The following is a 15,880-nucleotide window of genomic DNA, read 5'->3' as shown; positions in this document are numbered from 1 at the left end:
GATGTGAGTTTCTGTCTGTCTTGGAGTGGTGGGAGTGGTGTAAAGTGCAGTGTCGTTTGTTTTTTCGCGTGGTTGCTAAGCGTGAGGCTGCTGGGCGTTTTGGGTTGCTGCGGTTGTTGCAGGCGCAGCTGTCGAGGTTGTTTGTACGGTACGATGCTGGTGTTGATTGTTTTGATAAGATTGTGGACTGCAAGGCGCGTATATGCGGATTGCGGAGTGAGTGGGCGGAGGGTGTGCGTGTGAGGGCTCGTGTAAGTGAGAGGGTAGACGGGGAACGGATTTCTCCATTTCTTTTAAGTAAGGTACGGGCCGCGCGGGACTCTGTTCTTTTTACGGCCTTGCAACGGCCAGATGGGACGGTTGTTTCGGACATTGGTGGGGTGTTGCACTATGTTCGGCAGGAGTTGGCTGCGCTGTATGCGGAGGTGGCTGGGGACGCCGCACTTGCGGAGGATTTCTTGGGTCGGTGCCTTCCTGGGTTGTCGGTTGCGGAGTGTGCTGGTCTGGTGAAAGAGGTCTCCTTGGCGGAGCTGCTTGTGGTTTCGTTCCGGGAAGGTGCCGGGTTCGGATGGTCTTCCTATTGAGTTCTATGTCGCCTTTTGGGATGTGTTGGGGGATGTTCTGCTGGAGGTGGTCCAGTCTTGTCTTCGGGAGTGTGTTCTGCCTATGTCTCAGTGCGTTGGGATTGTGCGGCTTCTCCCGAAGTCGGGCGATCTACGGTTATTCTCAAACTGGCGGCCCATTACTTTGTTGAATGTCGACTACAAGATCCTGTCTAAGGTCTTGGCTGGTCGGTGTTGGTTGGCAACGCAGTGTTGTTGCGTCTGTTGTCTCTGTGGAGCAGTTTTGTGGTGTTCCGGGTCGTTCCTTGTTGCATTGCAATGCATTGTTTCGAGATGTGCTCTTGTACGTGTCCGACGCTCGCTTGTCGGCAGCGATGTTTTGTCTGGATTGGTCGAAGGCATTCGACCGTGTGTCGCTCGATTTTGTGTTTCGCGTGTTGGGGAGGCTGGGATTTCCGCCCTTGTTTGTTCGTTGGGTGCGTATGTTGTACGCTCAATGTTGTAGTCGGGTCTGTGTAAATGGGTTTTTGAGTGATTCTTTCCCTGTGCGTCGCTCGGTGCGGCAGGGTTGTCCGCTTTCGATGCTCCTGTATATCGTCTTTCAGGAGCCGTTTTTTCGGGCGATCAAGGGATGCCCGTTGATCGTCCCCCCCCGTTTGCCGTCGGGTCTTCGGTTGCCTATCTGCGGTTATGCAGATGATACCGTCCTGTTCCTGACCTCGGAGGGGTCGGTTGGGGCGGTCCAGGTTGTGGTTGAGAGGTTTGAGTTGGCCACTGGGGCGCAGGTGAATCGTGCGAAGTCCGGTCTTATGGGTCTTGGTGGGTGGTCCTCTCGCCTTGTGTGGGTGGGGTCATGGTTTCCGGTTGTCGCTTCTATGCGGGTTTTGGGGCTTACCTGGTTCGCTTCCTATGAGAGGTCCTTGGCTTGCAATTGGGATATGGTTTCCTGGAGTGTCGGTGTTGCGATTGGGTTGCTGGCTGTGCGCCCGTTGACGCTTTATCAGCGGGCGTTGCTTGTGAATTGCAAAGTTTTGTCCCGGGTCTGGTTCGTGGCTCGGGTTTTCCTCCTGGATCGTAAGCTGGCTTTCGGGTTGGAACGCCAGGTTTATCGTTATGTGTGGTGTGGTCGTTACCACCCAATTCGCCGGTCGACGTTGGTGTTGGCTGTGCGGGAGGGTGGGGTGGGCATTCCTGATGTGTTCACGAGGGCTCGGGCGCTCTTTTGGGTCACGTTGTGTCAGGGGTTTGAGTTGGGTGGGGGATCTCAATGGTTTGTGTGTTTACTATTGCTCTGTTAGGTTTAGCTATTTGGTGGATTTTGGTGTTTGTCGGGAGGCGGCGGTCTGTACCCCCCCGGTTTACTCTTGGGCGGTGGCAATTCTTCGGGAGGTATGCCGTTGTCCGGGGTTCCTGTCCTTGTCGGTCAAGGCGGTGTATCGGGTTTTGTTTCGTCGTGTTCCACTGCGGGTGGAGGGTTTGTTCCCGTGTTGGGATTGGGGGGATGTGTGGGCGGCGCTGGGGGCTCGGTTTCTGGCTCCGCAACAACGGGAATTGTTGTTTCGGCTCTTGCATTTGTCGTTGGCGACTAATGCACGGTTGTGCATGCTGGGTTTGCGTGCCTCTGATGCGTGTGTGCACTGTGGGCTCCCTGAGACGCAGTTGCATGTCTTTTATTTTTGCGGGCGGTTGCGGGGTTTGCTTGATTGGTTTCGGGACGTGTTGGTTGGAGTTTGTGGACCTGAGTGTCGGGGTGACCTTTTGAGATTTTTGTTTTTGTCCTTTCCGCGGAGGTCGCGCCGTGTTCGTAATACGCTTTGTCTTCTTGTTGCTGACTTTGTGTATTGTGTGTGGGTGGGTCGGAGGGAGGGTTATGGGGTTGCTAGGCTTTTGGGGTTTTTGAGGGGTCGTTTGCGGTTCACGTGGTGGTGGGTGCAGCGTGCGTTTCCGAGCGAGTTCCGTGGTTGGTTCACGGGTGGGTATGTGCGTGGGGTTGCTTTTGGGTGAGTGGTCTTCTGTTTTCATCCTAGATCCCCGGCCCTCCGGTGGGCCTCCTCGGGGGAGTTGTGCTGTGTGTGTGTGTGGTTGCTCCTGTGGTTGTGTGTTCGGTTTGGTGTGTGGGGTTGAGTGTGAGTGTGGGTTTGCTTCTATGTTGGCTCCTGCGTGGGCCGTTGCTTGTACCTTGAGTGAGTTGCATGCGGCTGTTTTGTTACTCATTTTGTTGGTTTGATTGCTGTTCTTCCTGGAAGTGTGTTTGTTTAGGGTACATGTATCTCTGTGTTTCATTGTTCGCCCCGGATTCTTTCTTGGGGTTGTCATATAGTAGTGCCTGGGCCTTGGCCATGGTTTGTTTTTATGTTACTTATATGATTTGTGTGCGATGTGCTTATGCTTTGTGTTATTTCTGTACTTGTGTGCATTGTGTATTTATATGTGTGTCTGGTTTATTCTTTATATGTTAGTTGTGTCTTTCTATGTCCGTATGCGTCCGTTTGTTGTGTGTCCGTTACTATGTTTATGTGTATTCGGACTTGTGTCCCTGGAGTTTCTGGGGTCTTATTATGCAAATGTTCTCTTCTATGCCTGTTTATGATTATGTTTTTGTTATGTTCTGTTCTTAGGTTCATGTCATGTATATATTGTGCTATACTTTGTATATTTCTTTTATCAAAAAAAAAAAAAAAAAAAAAAAAATGTAGGACAGAAAACCAAAGATGCTTTCACCCATAGGGTTGTAAACCCGTGGAATCGCCTACCCGCACATGGCATAACTCTGCCTGGTATTAAAATGCTGTAGCGAGTAATCCTTATACTCGCTCCATTATCTCATTATCTTAATAGCATAACTAATTAGCACTAATTACAGTAGCTACAATCCTTTCCCCAATTACAGGTAATACTCTTCTCAGCTTGTTGGAGGGAGCTGAGGTGTAATCACCATATAAGCAAGCGATATGACAAATGGAGGACAGTACAATTTCCCTATTCAACAATGTAGCACTCGGCGTGTACAGTTCTAATCGACCCAAGACGCTACAGCTTCGACACAGAGCAGACAGCAGACTACGACCTTCTAGCCGCCACGCTCTCGCTCCCCAAGTTCAGACACTCACAATTTGCCATTTGCCATTATCTTAATTATTGTACATGTGCTTAGGGTTCTACTACCCAAAATCATGCATGTCCCCTAATTATGCCATACAAATCTGCTATTAGAACTTTTACCTGAATAAACATTTAATATTCTTTATGTAAAGTAGTACTGTTAATTTAGTACTTGTGACGTGGATTTGGGACAGTCCTCTGTCCTTTTCTAGCCTTGTGCTCCTGCTGCCGTCCTCTCCAATTCTGCTGGGCATCTTTTCCTTTTCCTTCTGTTTCGTTTTTCTCCCCCCTCTTCTCCTATCTGCTTGCCGTTTCCTGCCGACCTTTTGCTCGTTCTGGTTCTTCCCTTGGACTTCTTCTACTTTGACGCCCGGGTGCTTGAGGAGGCATACTCTTGCACCCGTAGAACTGCAGTACCCGACGTCAAGAGCGAGGGGAACCTTTTATTGTCAATCCCCACTTCGTCACTGAACCCGATCTCGACGGACTGTCGGTTTCTTAAGGTGGCGTTTGTGGGGCGTATACTCACGACGCACCCCTAGGAGGCCCCGACAAGATCGGCGATAGCTTCTTGTTGGGTGTCCTGCCTCTAATTGTGGCTCCATGGTGGGTGTGGGGGCACATTCGTGAGTGAATTCGTAATTTCGTCGAGATGATAACCCCTGTTTCGGCTGCTTCTGGCTTACCTTTTCAGGCTCGTGGGGTGGGCGACCAAGCCCCCGAGTCGGTCCGTATTGGAAGACCGGGCTCTGTAGCCTCCGCTGCATTGGGCCCCGACCTTGCTCCTCCTTTGGCCTCTCTGACTCCTTCCCCTGGCTCCCCTCCCTCCTCTGTGGTTGGGTCGAGCCCCAAGCCCCCAGTGGTGACTACCTCGTCCCCTGGCGCGGCTCCTTCTCTAGTTGTTACTACTGCGCCTTTTAACCCCTCTCTCTCTGGGGGTTCTCACCGCCGTTCTCGTCACGGCCGCCCTCGCTCGATTCCTTCCAGTTCTGCTACCTATCAAGCCTTGTTTGGTCCCGCTTCGTGGGCCAAATATTTTGATCTCCTCCCTCTTGATTCTGCGCCTCCTGACGATTTCTCCCTTCATCGACATCTCATTGATTCCGTGGATGCCTCCATTACTTTTAACCCCACTCGTCTCGGTACGCGTGTCGTTGCTGCTCCTTCTCAGGATGCTGCTTCCCGCTTGGCTGCCTTATCCTGCCTTGGCGAGACCCCCGTTCGGGTCTCGAAGAACGTCCAGTTGAATGCCAGTGTTGGCACTATTTTGCTCCCGCCCCATGTTGCGACCGGTGTTCGGGACCTACGCGACTGCCACGACGATATTCGACATATCCTCGCTGCCCAGGGCCATTCTATTCTCCAGGTGGACACGTTTACTCGTCCCCCTCGTGGTAGTCGCCGTCAACCCCTCCGGGTTGTGAAGATTACCTTTGATGGTAGGACCCTTCCACCCTCTGTCATTCTTGCTGGTGCCAGGTGCTCTGTCCAGGAGTACATTCCTTCTCCTCGGCTCTGCAACAAGTGCTGGAGGTTTGGGCATGGTGCCCTCCGCTGCTCCGGGACTGTCTCTCTCTGTCCTTTGTGTGGTGGCGAAGGTCACTCTAAGTCGGAGTGCGCTTCTCCCCAGGCTCGTTGCCTCAACTGCGGTGAGGCCCGTCCTACCTTCTCCCGTGCGTGTGTCCATTACAAGCTTGAGGCAGCCGTCCTCAACTTGAAGCACCGGGAGCGTTTATCTTTTCCTGAGGCGAGGCGCCAGGTTCGCCGGCTCCCGCCTTACGCTAATATCTCTTATGCTCGCGTGTTGCGCTCTTCCTCTCCTCGTCCTTCCCGCCTTCCTCAGACTCACAACCGTTTCCAGGCCTTGGACCCTGATGCGCCCACTGCCCCCTCCTCTGTCCCTTTGGGTTCTCTCCCGAAGGATCCTCCTCCTGGTCCTCTGTCTGGGGTTCCCCTTCCTTCTACCCGGTCTGTCGTGTCTTCTGTGTCTCCTTCCTCGTCCCCCTCCGATCCTCCTTCCCATCCTCTTCCTCCATCTATCGGCTCTCCCCGCCGCCTGTCGGTGCGGGCGGATGTCCATCGCTCTCCTAATGGCCGTCGTGTGTGCTCTCGTTCGGCTTCTCCTGTTGAGACACTGGAATCCGTTGCCTGGTACGTAGTTGCTGGGACACCGGTCTCTTTAAGTCAGAAGCGTAAGCCTGGCTCCTCTCCTTCCTCTTCCCCGGCGGGTAAGAAGGCTTCGCTTTCTTCCTCAGCTCCTCCTTCTGGCTCTGTTGCTCCTTCCACTCCCGTTTCAGTGCTTGCGCCCCCTGTTCCTGCTATAGAGGTTTCTTTGGCCCCTGCTTCCCTTTCGGTTGCTGCTCTTGCTGGGGTGCGCTCCTCTCTTTCTACTCCCCCTCTTCCTGCTGCTGTCCTTGACTGCTCCTCTCCGTTGTCTCCTCCTCCTCCTCCTCCTCCTCCTCCTCCGGACCCTGCCCGCCCACCTCTGATCTGTTCTCCCGTTTCCTTCCCTCCGTCTTTGCTCAGTTTACCCATGCCCCCTAACCCTGACTTTGCTGACCCTGATCCCGACCCTGATATTCTTTAACGTGCTCTGTTGGTCTTTCGCCTTTGTTTCTTCCTTGTTCTCTGTTTTTGTCCTTTCTCTTCTCGTCGTTGTCCATTCTTCAATGGAACGTTCGAGGTTATTACGCCAATTTCCTTGAACTCCAACTTCTGGTTTCGCGGTTTTCGCCCCTTTGTGTCTGTCTCCAGGAGCCGATGCTTGGTGCTCGTCCTGGTCGTTTTCGTGGCTATTCCTTTCTCTCCCCCCCCCCCAGCCATTGCTGGGGCTTCTAATTCTTCTGCTCTCTTGATTCGGGCTGATGTTCCCTTTGTTCCTTTACTTTTTCCTTCGCCTCTCCATTGTTCTGCTGCTCGTATCTTTGTGGGGAAATGGTACACAGTTTGTTCCATTTATCTCCCCCCGAGTGTCCCGCTCTCTCTTCCTGATTTGAAACACCTCCTAGACTCCTTGCCGGAGCCTGTGCTCCTGCTGGGTGACTTCAATTGTCGTCATTCTCTTTGGGGTGACGTTCTGACGAATACCCGGGGTCGCCTCCTTGAGCCGTTTCTCCTCTCTTCTTCCCTGTCTCTTCTGAATTCTGGTGAGCCCACTCATTTGGACTCTCGAACTCGCACCCTTTCTTGTCTTGATCTTTCTCTCTGCTCTTCTTCTCTTTACTTAGATTTCACGTGGCAGGTTCTTGATGACCTCCATGGAAGTGATCATTTCCCCATCCTTGTTTCCTTTTTCTCTTTTCGCCCTTCCCTCTCTTTCCCTAGGTGGCAGTTTGCTAAGGCGGACTGGACCCTGTTTTCCCTCAGTGCTACTCTCTCTGACCTCTCCCTTCTGCCCCTCTCTCGCGCTCTCCTCCTTTTTCATGACACTGTCTTCGACGCTGCCCTCCGCTCTATTCCTCGCTCTTCCTCTCGGGGTCCACGGAAGTGCGTTCCCTGGTGGAATGCGGACTGTGCTCGGGCTGTCCGCTGTAAGCGTGCAGCCTGGAAGAAGCACCGCCGTAGGCAGACGACCGATTCTTTTCTTTTCTTTCGGAAAGCGAGTGCGGTGGCCCGTAGGGCCATCCGTACGGCTAAACGTGAATGTTGGGCATCTTATGTCTCGACAATTACGTCCGAAACCCCTCTGGCCCAGATCTGGAAGCGTATCCGCAAGATAGCGGGTAAGTTCGTTCCCGATGTTTCACCGGTCCTTCACCTCCATGATACTCTTGTGGCGGACCCGTTGCAGGTCGCTTCCGAACTGGGTTCCCACTTTTCTTCTGTTAGCTCTGGTCTTCATCTTCCCCAATCTTTCCTTCTTCGTAAACCTGTCCTTGAGTCTCGTCCTTTAGATTTCTGCACTCATCTTCAGCTTCCCTATAATGATCCCTTCTCTCTCTCTGAACTTCGTTCTGCCCTGGCCCTCTGCGGTTCTACGGCGGCGGGCTCCGATGGTATTCATTATGAGATGCTTCGCCATCTCCCTCCGAGCACGTCTCAGTATTTACTGAGTCTGTATAATCGGATCTGGGAGTCGTCGTCAGTCCCTGAGGACTGGCTCGATGCCGTTGTCCTCCCTGTTCGCAAACCAGGGTCTCTGGGTACTTCCCCTAAGGACTTTCGCCCTATTGCTCTCACAAGTTGTGTCTGCAAACTCTTTGAACGTATGGTTAACGTTCGTCTGATGTGGTTCCTGGAACACCATCACCTCCTCTCCCCTTTTCAATTTGGTTTCCGCAAGTGCCGCAGCACGACAGATGTCCTGGTGAACTTGGAGGTCTATATACGTACTGCTTTTGCTGCGAAGACCTCCGTTGTTGCCGTCCTTTTTGACCTAGAAAAGGCTTACGACACCACTTGGCGTTATCATATCCTATCTCAACTTCATTCTTTTGGCCTTCGTGGTCATCTCCCTCTCTTTCTCCGCAGCTTCCTCTCTCGTCGTTCCTTTCGGGTGCGCCTTGGTACCGCTCTCTCTCCCCCTTTTCAGCAATACGAAGGTGTGCCCCAGGGTAGTGTTCTGAGCACTACTCTTTTTCTGGTTGCCCTCAATGGTCTTCTTTCCTCTCTTCCTTCTGGTGTCTTCTCCGCTCTCTATGTCGATGATCTTACCCTTTGTTGTCAGGGTGATGATTCGCCTCTCCTTCAACGCCGGCTTCAACTTGCGATTGATGCCGTGTCGTCTTGGGCCACAGGTCATGGCTTCAAGTTCTCTACTTCTAAGACTTGTGCCATGACTTTTACGCGGAAACGGGTTGTTCTTCGTCCCTCTTTGTCACTTTATGGTCATCCCCTTGAATACAAAGATTCCGCGAAGCTTTTGGGGTTATTCCTTGACACTCGTTTGTCTTGGTCTCCCCATATCTCTTACCTCCGTGTTGAGTGCTCTAAGTCCCTTACCCTCCTTCGGGTCTTGTCCCATACTTCTTGGGGGGCAGATAGGCGCACTCTCCTTGCTTTACATTCCTCTCTCGTCCTGTCTAAGCTCGATTATGGTTGCCCTGCTTACTCGTCTGCTTCTCCTTCTACTCTTCGCCGTCTTGATGCTTTGCACCATACTGGGTTGCGCCTCAGTTCTGGTGCCTTTCGTTCGACTCCCGTCCTTAGCTTGTATGTTGACACTGGCTTCCTGTCTCTCCAGGACCGCCGTGATCGCTACTGTCTTCGCTATCTTGCGCGGTCCTTGCAACATCCTTCCTCTCACCTCTGTCGTGCTTTGACTTTTACCCCTCCTGCGGTTCCTGTTCCTCTTCACCACCTCCCTCTTTCTGTCCGGTTATCTCGCCTCCAGGATTCTCTTTCCATTCGTATTTCTGATGTTTCTCCTCGTGTTGTTCCTTCTTTGCCCCCGTGGAGGGTCCCTCTTCCGCGGTTTTGTACATCCTTGACTCGTATCACTAAAGCTTTTACCCCTCCTACAGTTCTAAAACGCCTTTTCCTCGAGCACTTTTCTTCTCACTCCCGCTCCGTTTCTGTCTTCACCGATGGGTCTAAGTCAGCGGACGGTGTTGGCTACTCTGTTGTTTTTCCTGATCGCACTTATATGTGTCGCTTGCCTCCGGAGACTAGCATCTTTACAGCAGAACTTTATGCTATTCTCTATGCTCTTCGTCTCCTGCTTTCTCGTTGTCAGTCTTCCTTTGTGGTTGTTGTTGACTCTCGTAGTGCCCTCATGGCTCTCGGGTGCTTTAATCCAGTTCATCCGGTAGTTGTCGAGATCCAGCATTGGCTGTTTCTCGTTCACAGTAAATTTAAGTCGGTTGAGTTTTGTTGGGTTCCCAGCCATATTGGCGTGTCTTTAAATGAGCGTGCGGATGCTGCCGCTAAGGAAGCTGTCCGCTCTTGTCCCATCTCTCGTAAAGGCATTCCGTATTCCGACTTTTACCCGGTTATCCATTCCTCAGTCCTTACCCGTTGGCAGGCTTCTTGGTTGTCTGTTACTGGTAACAAGCTACGTACTCTTAAATGTTGTGTTTCCTCGTGGCCGTCCTCCTTCCACCGTAACCGGCGGTGGGAAACAGCTCTGGCGAGGTTGCGTATTGGCCATACTCGCTTAACCCATGGTCACTTGATGGAGCGCCGCCCTGCTCCTTATTGTCCTAGTTGCATTGTCCCTCTTACGGTCGTGCATGTCCTTCTTGAATGTCCTGACTTCCAGGACGAGCGTGTGTCTTGCTTTCCGACCGCCCCTCGCGGTCACCTGTCCCTCGATAGAATTCTTGGTGACTCGGATACTTTTGATATCGTTCGCCTTATGCGTTTTTGTTCTCGTATTGGCATCCTTGGTGATATTTAGCGCCCTCTGATTATTTTGCGTATTTGATGGTGCTACATAGCCTTCCCGGTTTGGTGCCTTCTTTTGATAATTACTTACTTACTTGTGACGTGGATTGTTATGGCCCATATACAAGATCTTGCATTTAATTATAATTTGATGATGTGGTTTGTAATATTTTCATCTATGTTATTGGTATATATAACAAAACCTCATGTAAATCAGGTAGGTAGGTAGGTGTGTGGCAGTCCGTCTAATTACCCAAAGCTTCTTAGTACAGTATACGTAAGTAATGAAACACTACGATATATTTACTCACTATATTGTTGGTGCTGAATGTAGAACATCATGAAAAAAAAACTTATTTTTACTCTAAACTAACATAATTTTATAGCAAAATTGGAATCATCTAATTACCCAAAGCCACAACATTCTCTCTTTAGCGCATTTATTATGCACCCTATACCCATCTTGTGAGCCGAAGTGGAAAGAGATACAGAGGCTTATTTATTGTCATGTTCCTGCATGCCAATGTGAGAAGGAATCCACAACATTTTTATATTTACCCTCTTGCTAAGTATTCTTATATATCTATGTCTAGCTTCCAAGACAAGCACGTTATTACATGATTGCAAACTGCTTATTGCTCGTAGTGAAGAAAGGGAGTCAGAAATAATTAAGCTGTCTACTTCAGTGTTGTCAATAATTTCGAGTGCTACCAGGCTTAGAATGTAGACTTCCTGTGTTGAACTGCGAGTTAAGTTTCGTATAATTTCGTTATAAAATATGATTATTTCAGAGTAAAAATGTGTATTTCCATGTTCTACATTCAGTACCAACATTATAGTGAGTAAATATATCATATTTCTTCATTACTTACGTAATGCTAGGAAGCATCATCTCAAATGAAGTAGTTTCCTGAACCTACTGGGCCGTCATATCTTCACTTGAAACTTTGTACGGAGTCTGCCTCCACAACATCACTTCCTGATGCATTCCATTTGTCAACTACTGATACTAAAAACGTTTTCTGTATCTCATTTGGGCACTCATTTTTCATGTTTACCCTTTTTTTTGTGTTTTTTGAAGGAAAGCAAAGAAATTGCACATAACTACAACTACAATTTATTTAATAAGCATTTCTAAACTAAACAAAACCTTGAGGGTAATTAATAAAAATAAAAACTAATTTGAAAACAAATCTTTCTTGAGCAACATAGGGATGCAAAATTAACATGACGATGATTTGGGCAAAGAACATTTGCCAACCCAGGGGTAGAGAATACTTGTTATTTTCTCTTAGCTTTGCTACTTAAAGCTACTCAAATCAAAGGGAAGAGTGTTTCTTCCATTTCTTCGTTGTCAGTCTGTGACTCAATACTGACTACACTGTTGTCACTGTCGGTCTCGGAATCCTCGGAATCTTGACTGTCTGTTTGAAATTTATTGTACTCTACTTCCCTGTCTTCGGAAAACAGGTTAGTTGCCTTAAATAGTTTAATTTGATAGAATTTTTTCATATTTAGCAAGAGGGCCGTAAGTCCACTGGTTACATGCTGGAATGATGACTACTTTATTGAGTATTTACCCTGTTCCTGTAAAACAAACACACATCATTATTTCAGGCATTTTTTAAATTAAATGTTTGTTTTCCTAACAAGTGTTTCATTTAAACTTTAACCAGTAAAAGTGATAATGAAAATATATTACAATTTGTGTCTACAAAATGCTTTTACTAATTTTACTTAGCTTAGACACAAGCAACAATGATTAAGCTACCTGTTAAAATAATTACCAAGTAGCTATAATGCAATAACATTTATTTCAGTGGAGTAATTAAGTTAATATTGATACCTGATACTAACTTCAATTATCCAAGAGGGTGGAGCACTTTTGTTTTGTACATCATCTAGTCTTTGTGTTATCTCAAGCTTTTTTCTGTAGAAATCCAAGTTACTTTTCATTTCCAGTTGAATGACATTTTGTTCTTCCATAGTCCTGTTGTACATATGCAGCTTTTCTGCAGCATTTCTCTTTTCTTGAAGAGTAACTTAAAATATTCAAAAATAAAATATAAAGTAAATTATTTAATAAGGAACATGAACAAATCTGTCATTGTAGGATGCATGTATTATGCAACAACAATGCAATCATATGTAATCATTTTTAAGGTATCTTGTTAATATTATTATCTTAAAAATATAAATTAGGCATGGACTTCCATTTGTCCATTACCATAATGAGTAAGTTTGAATTAACATGTTAGTAGCTAACAATATTTATCCTCATTGACAAGGCCAATATGCACAGAAAAATAACCAAATATACTTACCATTATCAGTTGGTTGAGGAGTGTCATTATACCATGGAAAGTTGCCCTCTTCATCAATGTCCACACTAAGTTTTTCTGTATTGTCTTCATTGTAGACCGCTATCAGTTCCCTCAACTTTTTCTTGTCTGCTTCAATCTTTGCACGGTATCGTGATCTCATTTTGCTTGAAACTGAAAGAAACACTTTGTTACTAGTAAATAAGATTATAGTTGATAAATTTGTTTTGTATATACTTAGTAGTGAATAACTACACAAAAGTAGCAGAACACACTACATAAATATTTGCCAAGCACTTTTTTTTAACAAGCTTAGGTATACACAGCAATGTGCTGCTATCCTATTATGTATGAAAGACCACAGTGTAGATCAAAAACCTCACAGGACAGCCAGTCATACATGGAATCTGGAGAGAATATGAAATGTAAGGCTGATCTATTAGCCTCCACTAACAAAATCGGGGTACAGCACAAGAATATCTTCCAATATTCCTGAGTGTATGAAGTAATAACAAAACTCAAAGTAAATCAAACCATTTGTTCTGAAGTCATTGATAACAGGGCAATCACATATATAGTGATAGACAGTATGTCCTAGCTTTTGTTCACATAGTTTACAACTGGAATGATTTCCATTGGCAGATTCATTACCTGCAGGCACCTGCCATAGATATTGATATCTCAACTTAATTTTGACAATTACCTATAATTACATAGGACAACATCTAAGTGAGATGGTATCCATACAAATCTACCTGAGAAATAAATGACATTAGATGTGTTTAGATAAAAAAAAGTCATTGTTTTCTTGAAGTATTTTACAAACACTAAAAGATTTCTGTTTGTTTTATCAGTCCCTAACTTATACATAAGCTTTAACATACCTGCTACACTGGATATGTGGGATTTCTTGGTTCTAATTGAGTCACATACTAACTCTATCCCCTTTTGAACATCATTTTGAGAAACTGATCTGTTGAGAATAGAGGATACTATTTACTATAATGTTTACTAAATTCAAACATGTAAAGACCCTGATTAACTAAAAAAAAAATAACTTAAATTTTTAGGCAATGGTCACAATGGCATTTTATGATGGCTGACAATTATTGTACAAGAACTAAACAATTAAAATAATAAAGAAATGTTTTGGCAATTTTATGATTTATGGTACTGCATTGATTTTACAGTACAATAACCTTGTTAAAATATATAAGAGTATTTCAAAACAGTGTTTGTTACTATATATTTTACAAGCAAACCTTTTATTTAAACTCTGGGCTAAGTTGGTTAACTCTGCAATCCAGATGAGAAGTTGTTTTTCATCAAGAGATAAGTCAGCTAACTCCTTTCTTATTAACTCTGCAGCTTCTTTTGCCTATCAACAGGATGAAAAACTGCCCTGTTAGTATAATAAATGTTGCAATTTTTATTTAATATTTGATATTACAAAAAAAACAATCCTTACGAGCCTAACTGCTGATGAAGGCTGTTTAATGGCAGTAAATGTTATTTTTATTTTTATTTTTGAATTTTTTTTTTCCTGTGCACTTATATTAGTGATTCATGATCATTGTTGCATATATTCAATGAATAAAGCAAATTACTTGCCTTACAAAATCTTGAAGCTAGAACACGAGCTAAAGAGTCATGTTTACGTTGGTTCCAAAAAAATGAAGATTCACTAAGTTCTTCTTCACGCTCTGAAAAAAAGGACAAAAAATAACTCCCTTCAATGAATATGTAAAATGAAAATAATTCACTTTTATGCAGGCGATGAGTCACAATAACGTGGCTAAAGTATGTAGACCAGACCACTCACTAGAAGGTGAAGGGACGACGACGTTTCGGTCCATCCTGGACCATTCTCAAGTCAATTGTGATGAGGAAGTAGAGACAGGCAATAAATAGGCTAGAGAGAGCTGAGGAGCAAAGTAAGGTGTATTTTAGGGGATAGTAATAATAATAAGAGCTGCAGAGGGCCTATTGGCCCATACGAGGCAGCTCCTATTATAACCACTGAATGAGAAGGAGATAGGAATAAGAAGACGATAGCAAGGGAGCGTAGGAGAAGACAATGAACAGAAAAAAGGGAGAAGAGAGAAAGAAAAGGAAAGAGAAAGAAAAGATAGATAAATGGAAGGGGTAGGCTTTGTTAGGTCACATTTGTTAGAAAGATTACAGCATTTGAGTATATACTGTGAAAGGGAAGAGTCCACAGCAACAAAGCCAGGACTCAAGTTCATGTTGGGTACATTGTGTATTAGAGCCGATTCAACAAGACGACGTCTGTGGAGAGTAGAGGCAGGAAAGATTATTTTGGAGGAAGACCAATCTATGGGATGATTAGAATCCCTCACATGGCAGAAGGGAGCATTGTTAGTGTCTGCAGACTTGACACTTCTCTTGTGTGCTTTAAGTCTGTCATTCAGTGTACAGCCAGTTTCGCCAAAGTATTGTACAAGATGAACAGGAAATAGAGTAGACACCAGCAGCAGGAGGAGCATTTTTTTTTTGAGGAGCACTGTGAACTAGATTGCAACGAAGTGTGTTAGTTTGTTGGCGTGTTAGTTAGTTCTTATTCCTATCTCCTTCTCATTCAGTGGTTATAATAGGAGCTGCCTCGTATGGGCCAATGGGCCATCTGCAGCTCTTATTATTATTACTATCCACTAAAATACACCTTACTTTGCTCCTCAGCTCTCTCTAGCCTATTTATTGCCTGTCTCTACTTCCTCATCACAATTGACTTGAGAATGGTCCAGGACGGACTGAAACGTCGTCATCCCTTCACCTTCTAGTGTGTGGTCTGGTCAACATTCACTTTTATACTATCTATAATTTACTTGCTATATTAATCAAATCCAATTCATATACACAAAGTTGTAGGGTGACACCAGGTGTTGCTAGTTACTGAAGTCATCTTCATTACACATAATAAATATCACTAACAAGTTTAAATAGATTATACCTTCCTCATTGTAACAATGCACTATAAACTAACCGGCTTTCAACATGTTTTTGGTGGTACTGTTGTACCGCGACATATAGCTGAAAATTTGCTCGGTTTCTTCACCTGCGGTCAAACCACTTCCGTGCTGCCAGCGTCCTCCATACAAGACCTATAATTAAGATGTAACACACTGTAAAATAATTACAAGGAAAGAATATTAGTCGATTGCTCAAAAATTTAATTATGACTAAATACTTTATTCTGATTAATAGCTTTTTAACCCTAAAATAACGTTACATTTATACCCGTTACTTTGACAAATGATAATTATTTACCTGGCAATACCATGCATGTGCTTTTGCATGCAAAACACCTAGGAACGGCTTTGTCTCCAGTAGGGTGAATTTCTTATTTTTTTCTTGAATTTTCAGGGCCCATGGCCAGTACTGTACTGGCATATGATGTCCTGGCAGATGTACTTGGCACTTTTGAAGTAATTTATATGGAGATAGTGTGCATAGCCAAAAACCTCACCACGAGTCATATTGCACATTTTGAGAATTACACCATGCCGGCATGATGCAAGGCTTATGCCAGTCTGGTCCAGGGATTTGTGT

At 45.8% G+C, this 15,880-nt stretch overlaps 1 protein-coding gene across 1 annotated transcript in view; it reads right to left on the bottom strand.

The window, feature by feature from the left end:
- Positions 1-11,303: 11,303 nt before the first annotated feature.
- LOC123770916 (uncharacterized) overlaps positions 11,304-15,880 on the bottom strand; it is a 5,879-nt gene continuing 1,302 nt past the window's right edge. Inside the window, exons 3-9 of the mRNA XM_069306157.1 lie at positions 15,315-15,880; positions 13,922-14,013; positions 13,573-13,688; positions 13,195-13,283; positions 12,314-12,484; positions 11,847-12,031; positions 11,304-11,468 (exon numbers count right to left, since the gene is read on the bottom strand). The exon at positions 15,315-15,880 is cut by the window's right edge and continues 56 nt beyond it. Coding sequence (XP_069162258.1) covers positions 11,304-11,468; positions 11,847-12,031; positions 12,314-12,484; positions 13,195-13,283; positions 13,573-13,688; positions 13,922-14,013; positions 15,315-15,357 — 861 coding nt within the window. The 5' untranslated portion in view covers positions 15,358-15,880. The remainder of the gene's footprint in view (positions 11,469-11,846; positions 12,032-12,313; positions 12,485-13,194; positions 13,284-13,572; positions 13,689-13,921; positions 14,014-15,314) is intronic.

This window comes from Procambarus clarkii, chromosome 56 (genome assembly GCF_040958095.1).
Source record: "Procambarus clarkii isolate CNS0578487 chromosome 56, FALCON_Pclarkii_2.0, whole genome shotgun sequence".
NCBI lineage: Eukaryota > Metazoa > Arthropoda > Malacostraca > Decapoda > Cambaridae > Procambarus > Procambarus clarkii.
Note: the sequence above shows the minus strand (reverse complement) of the source record. Positions and strands in the feature narration are given on the sequence as shown.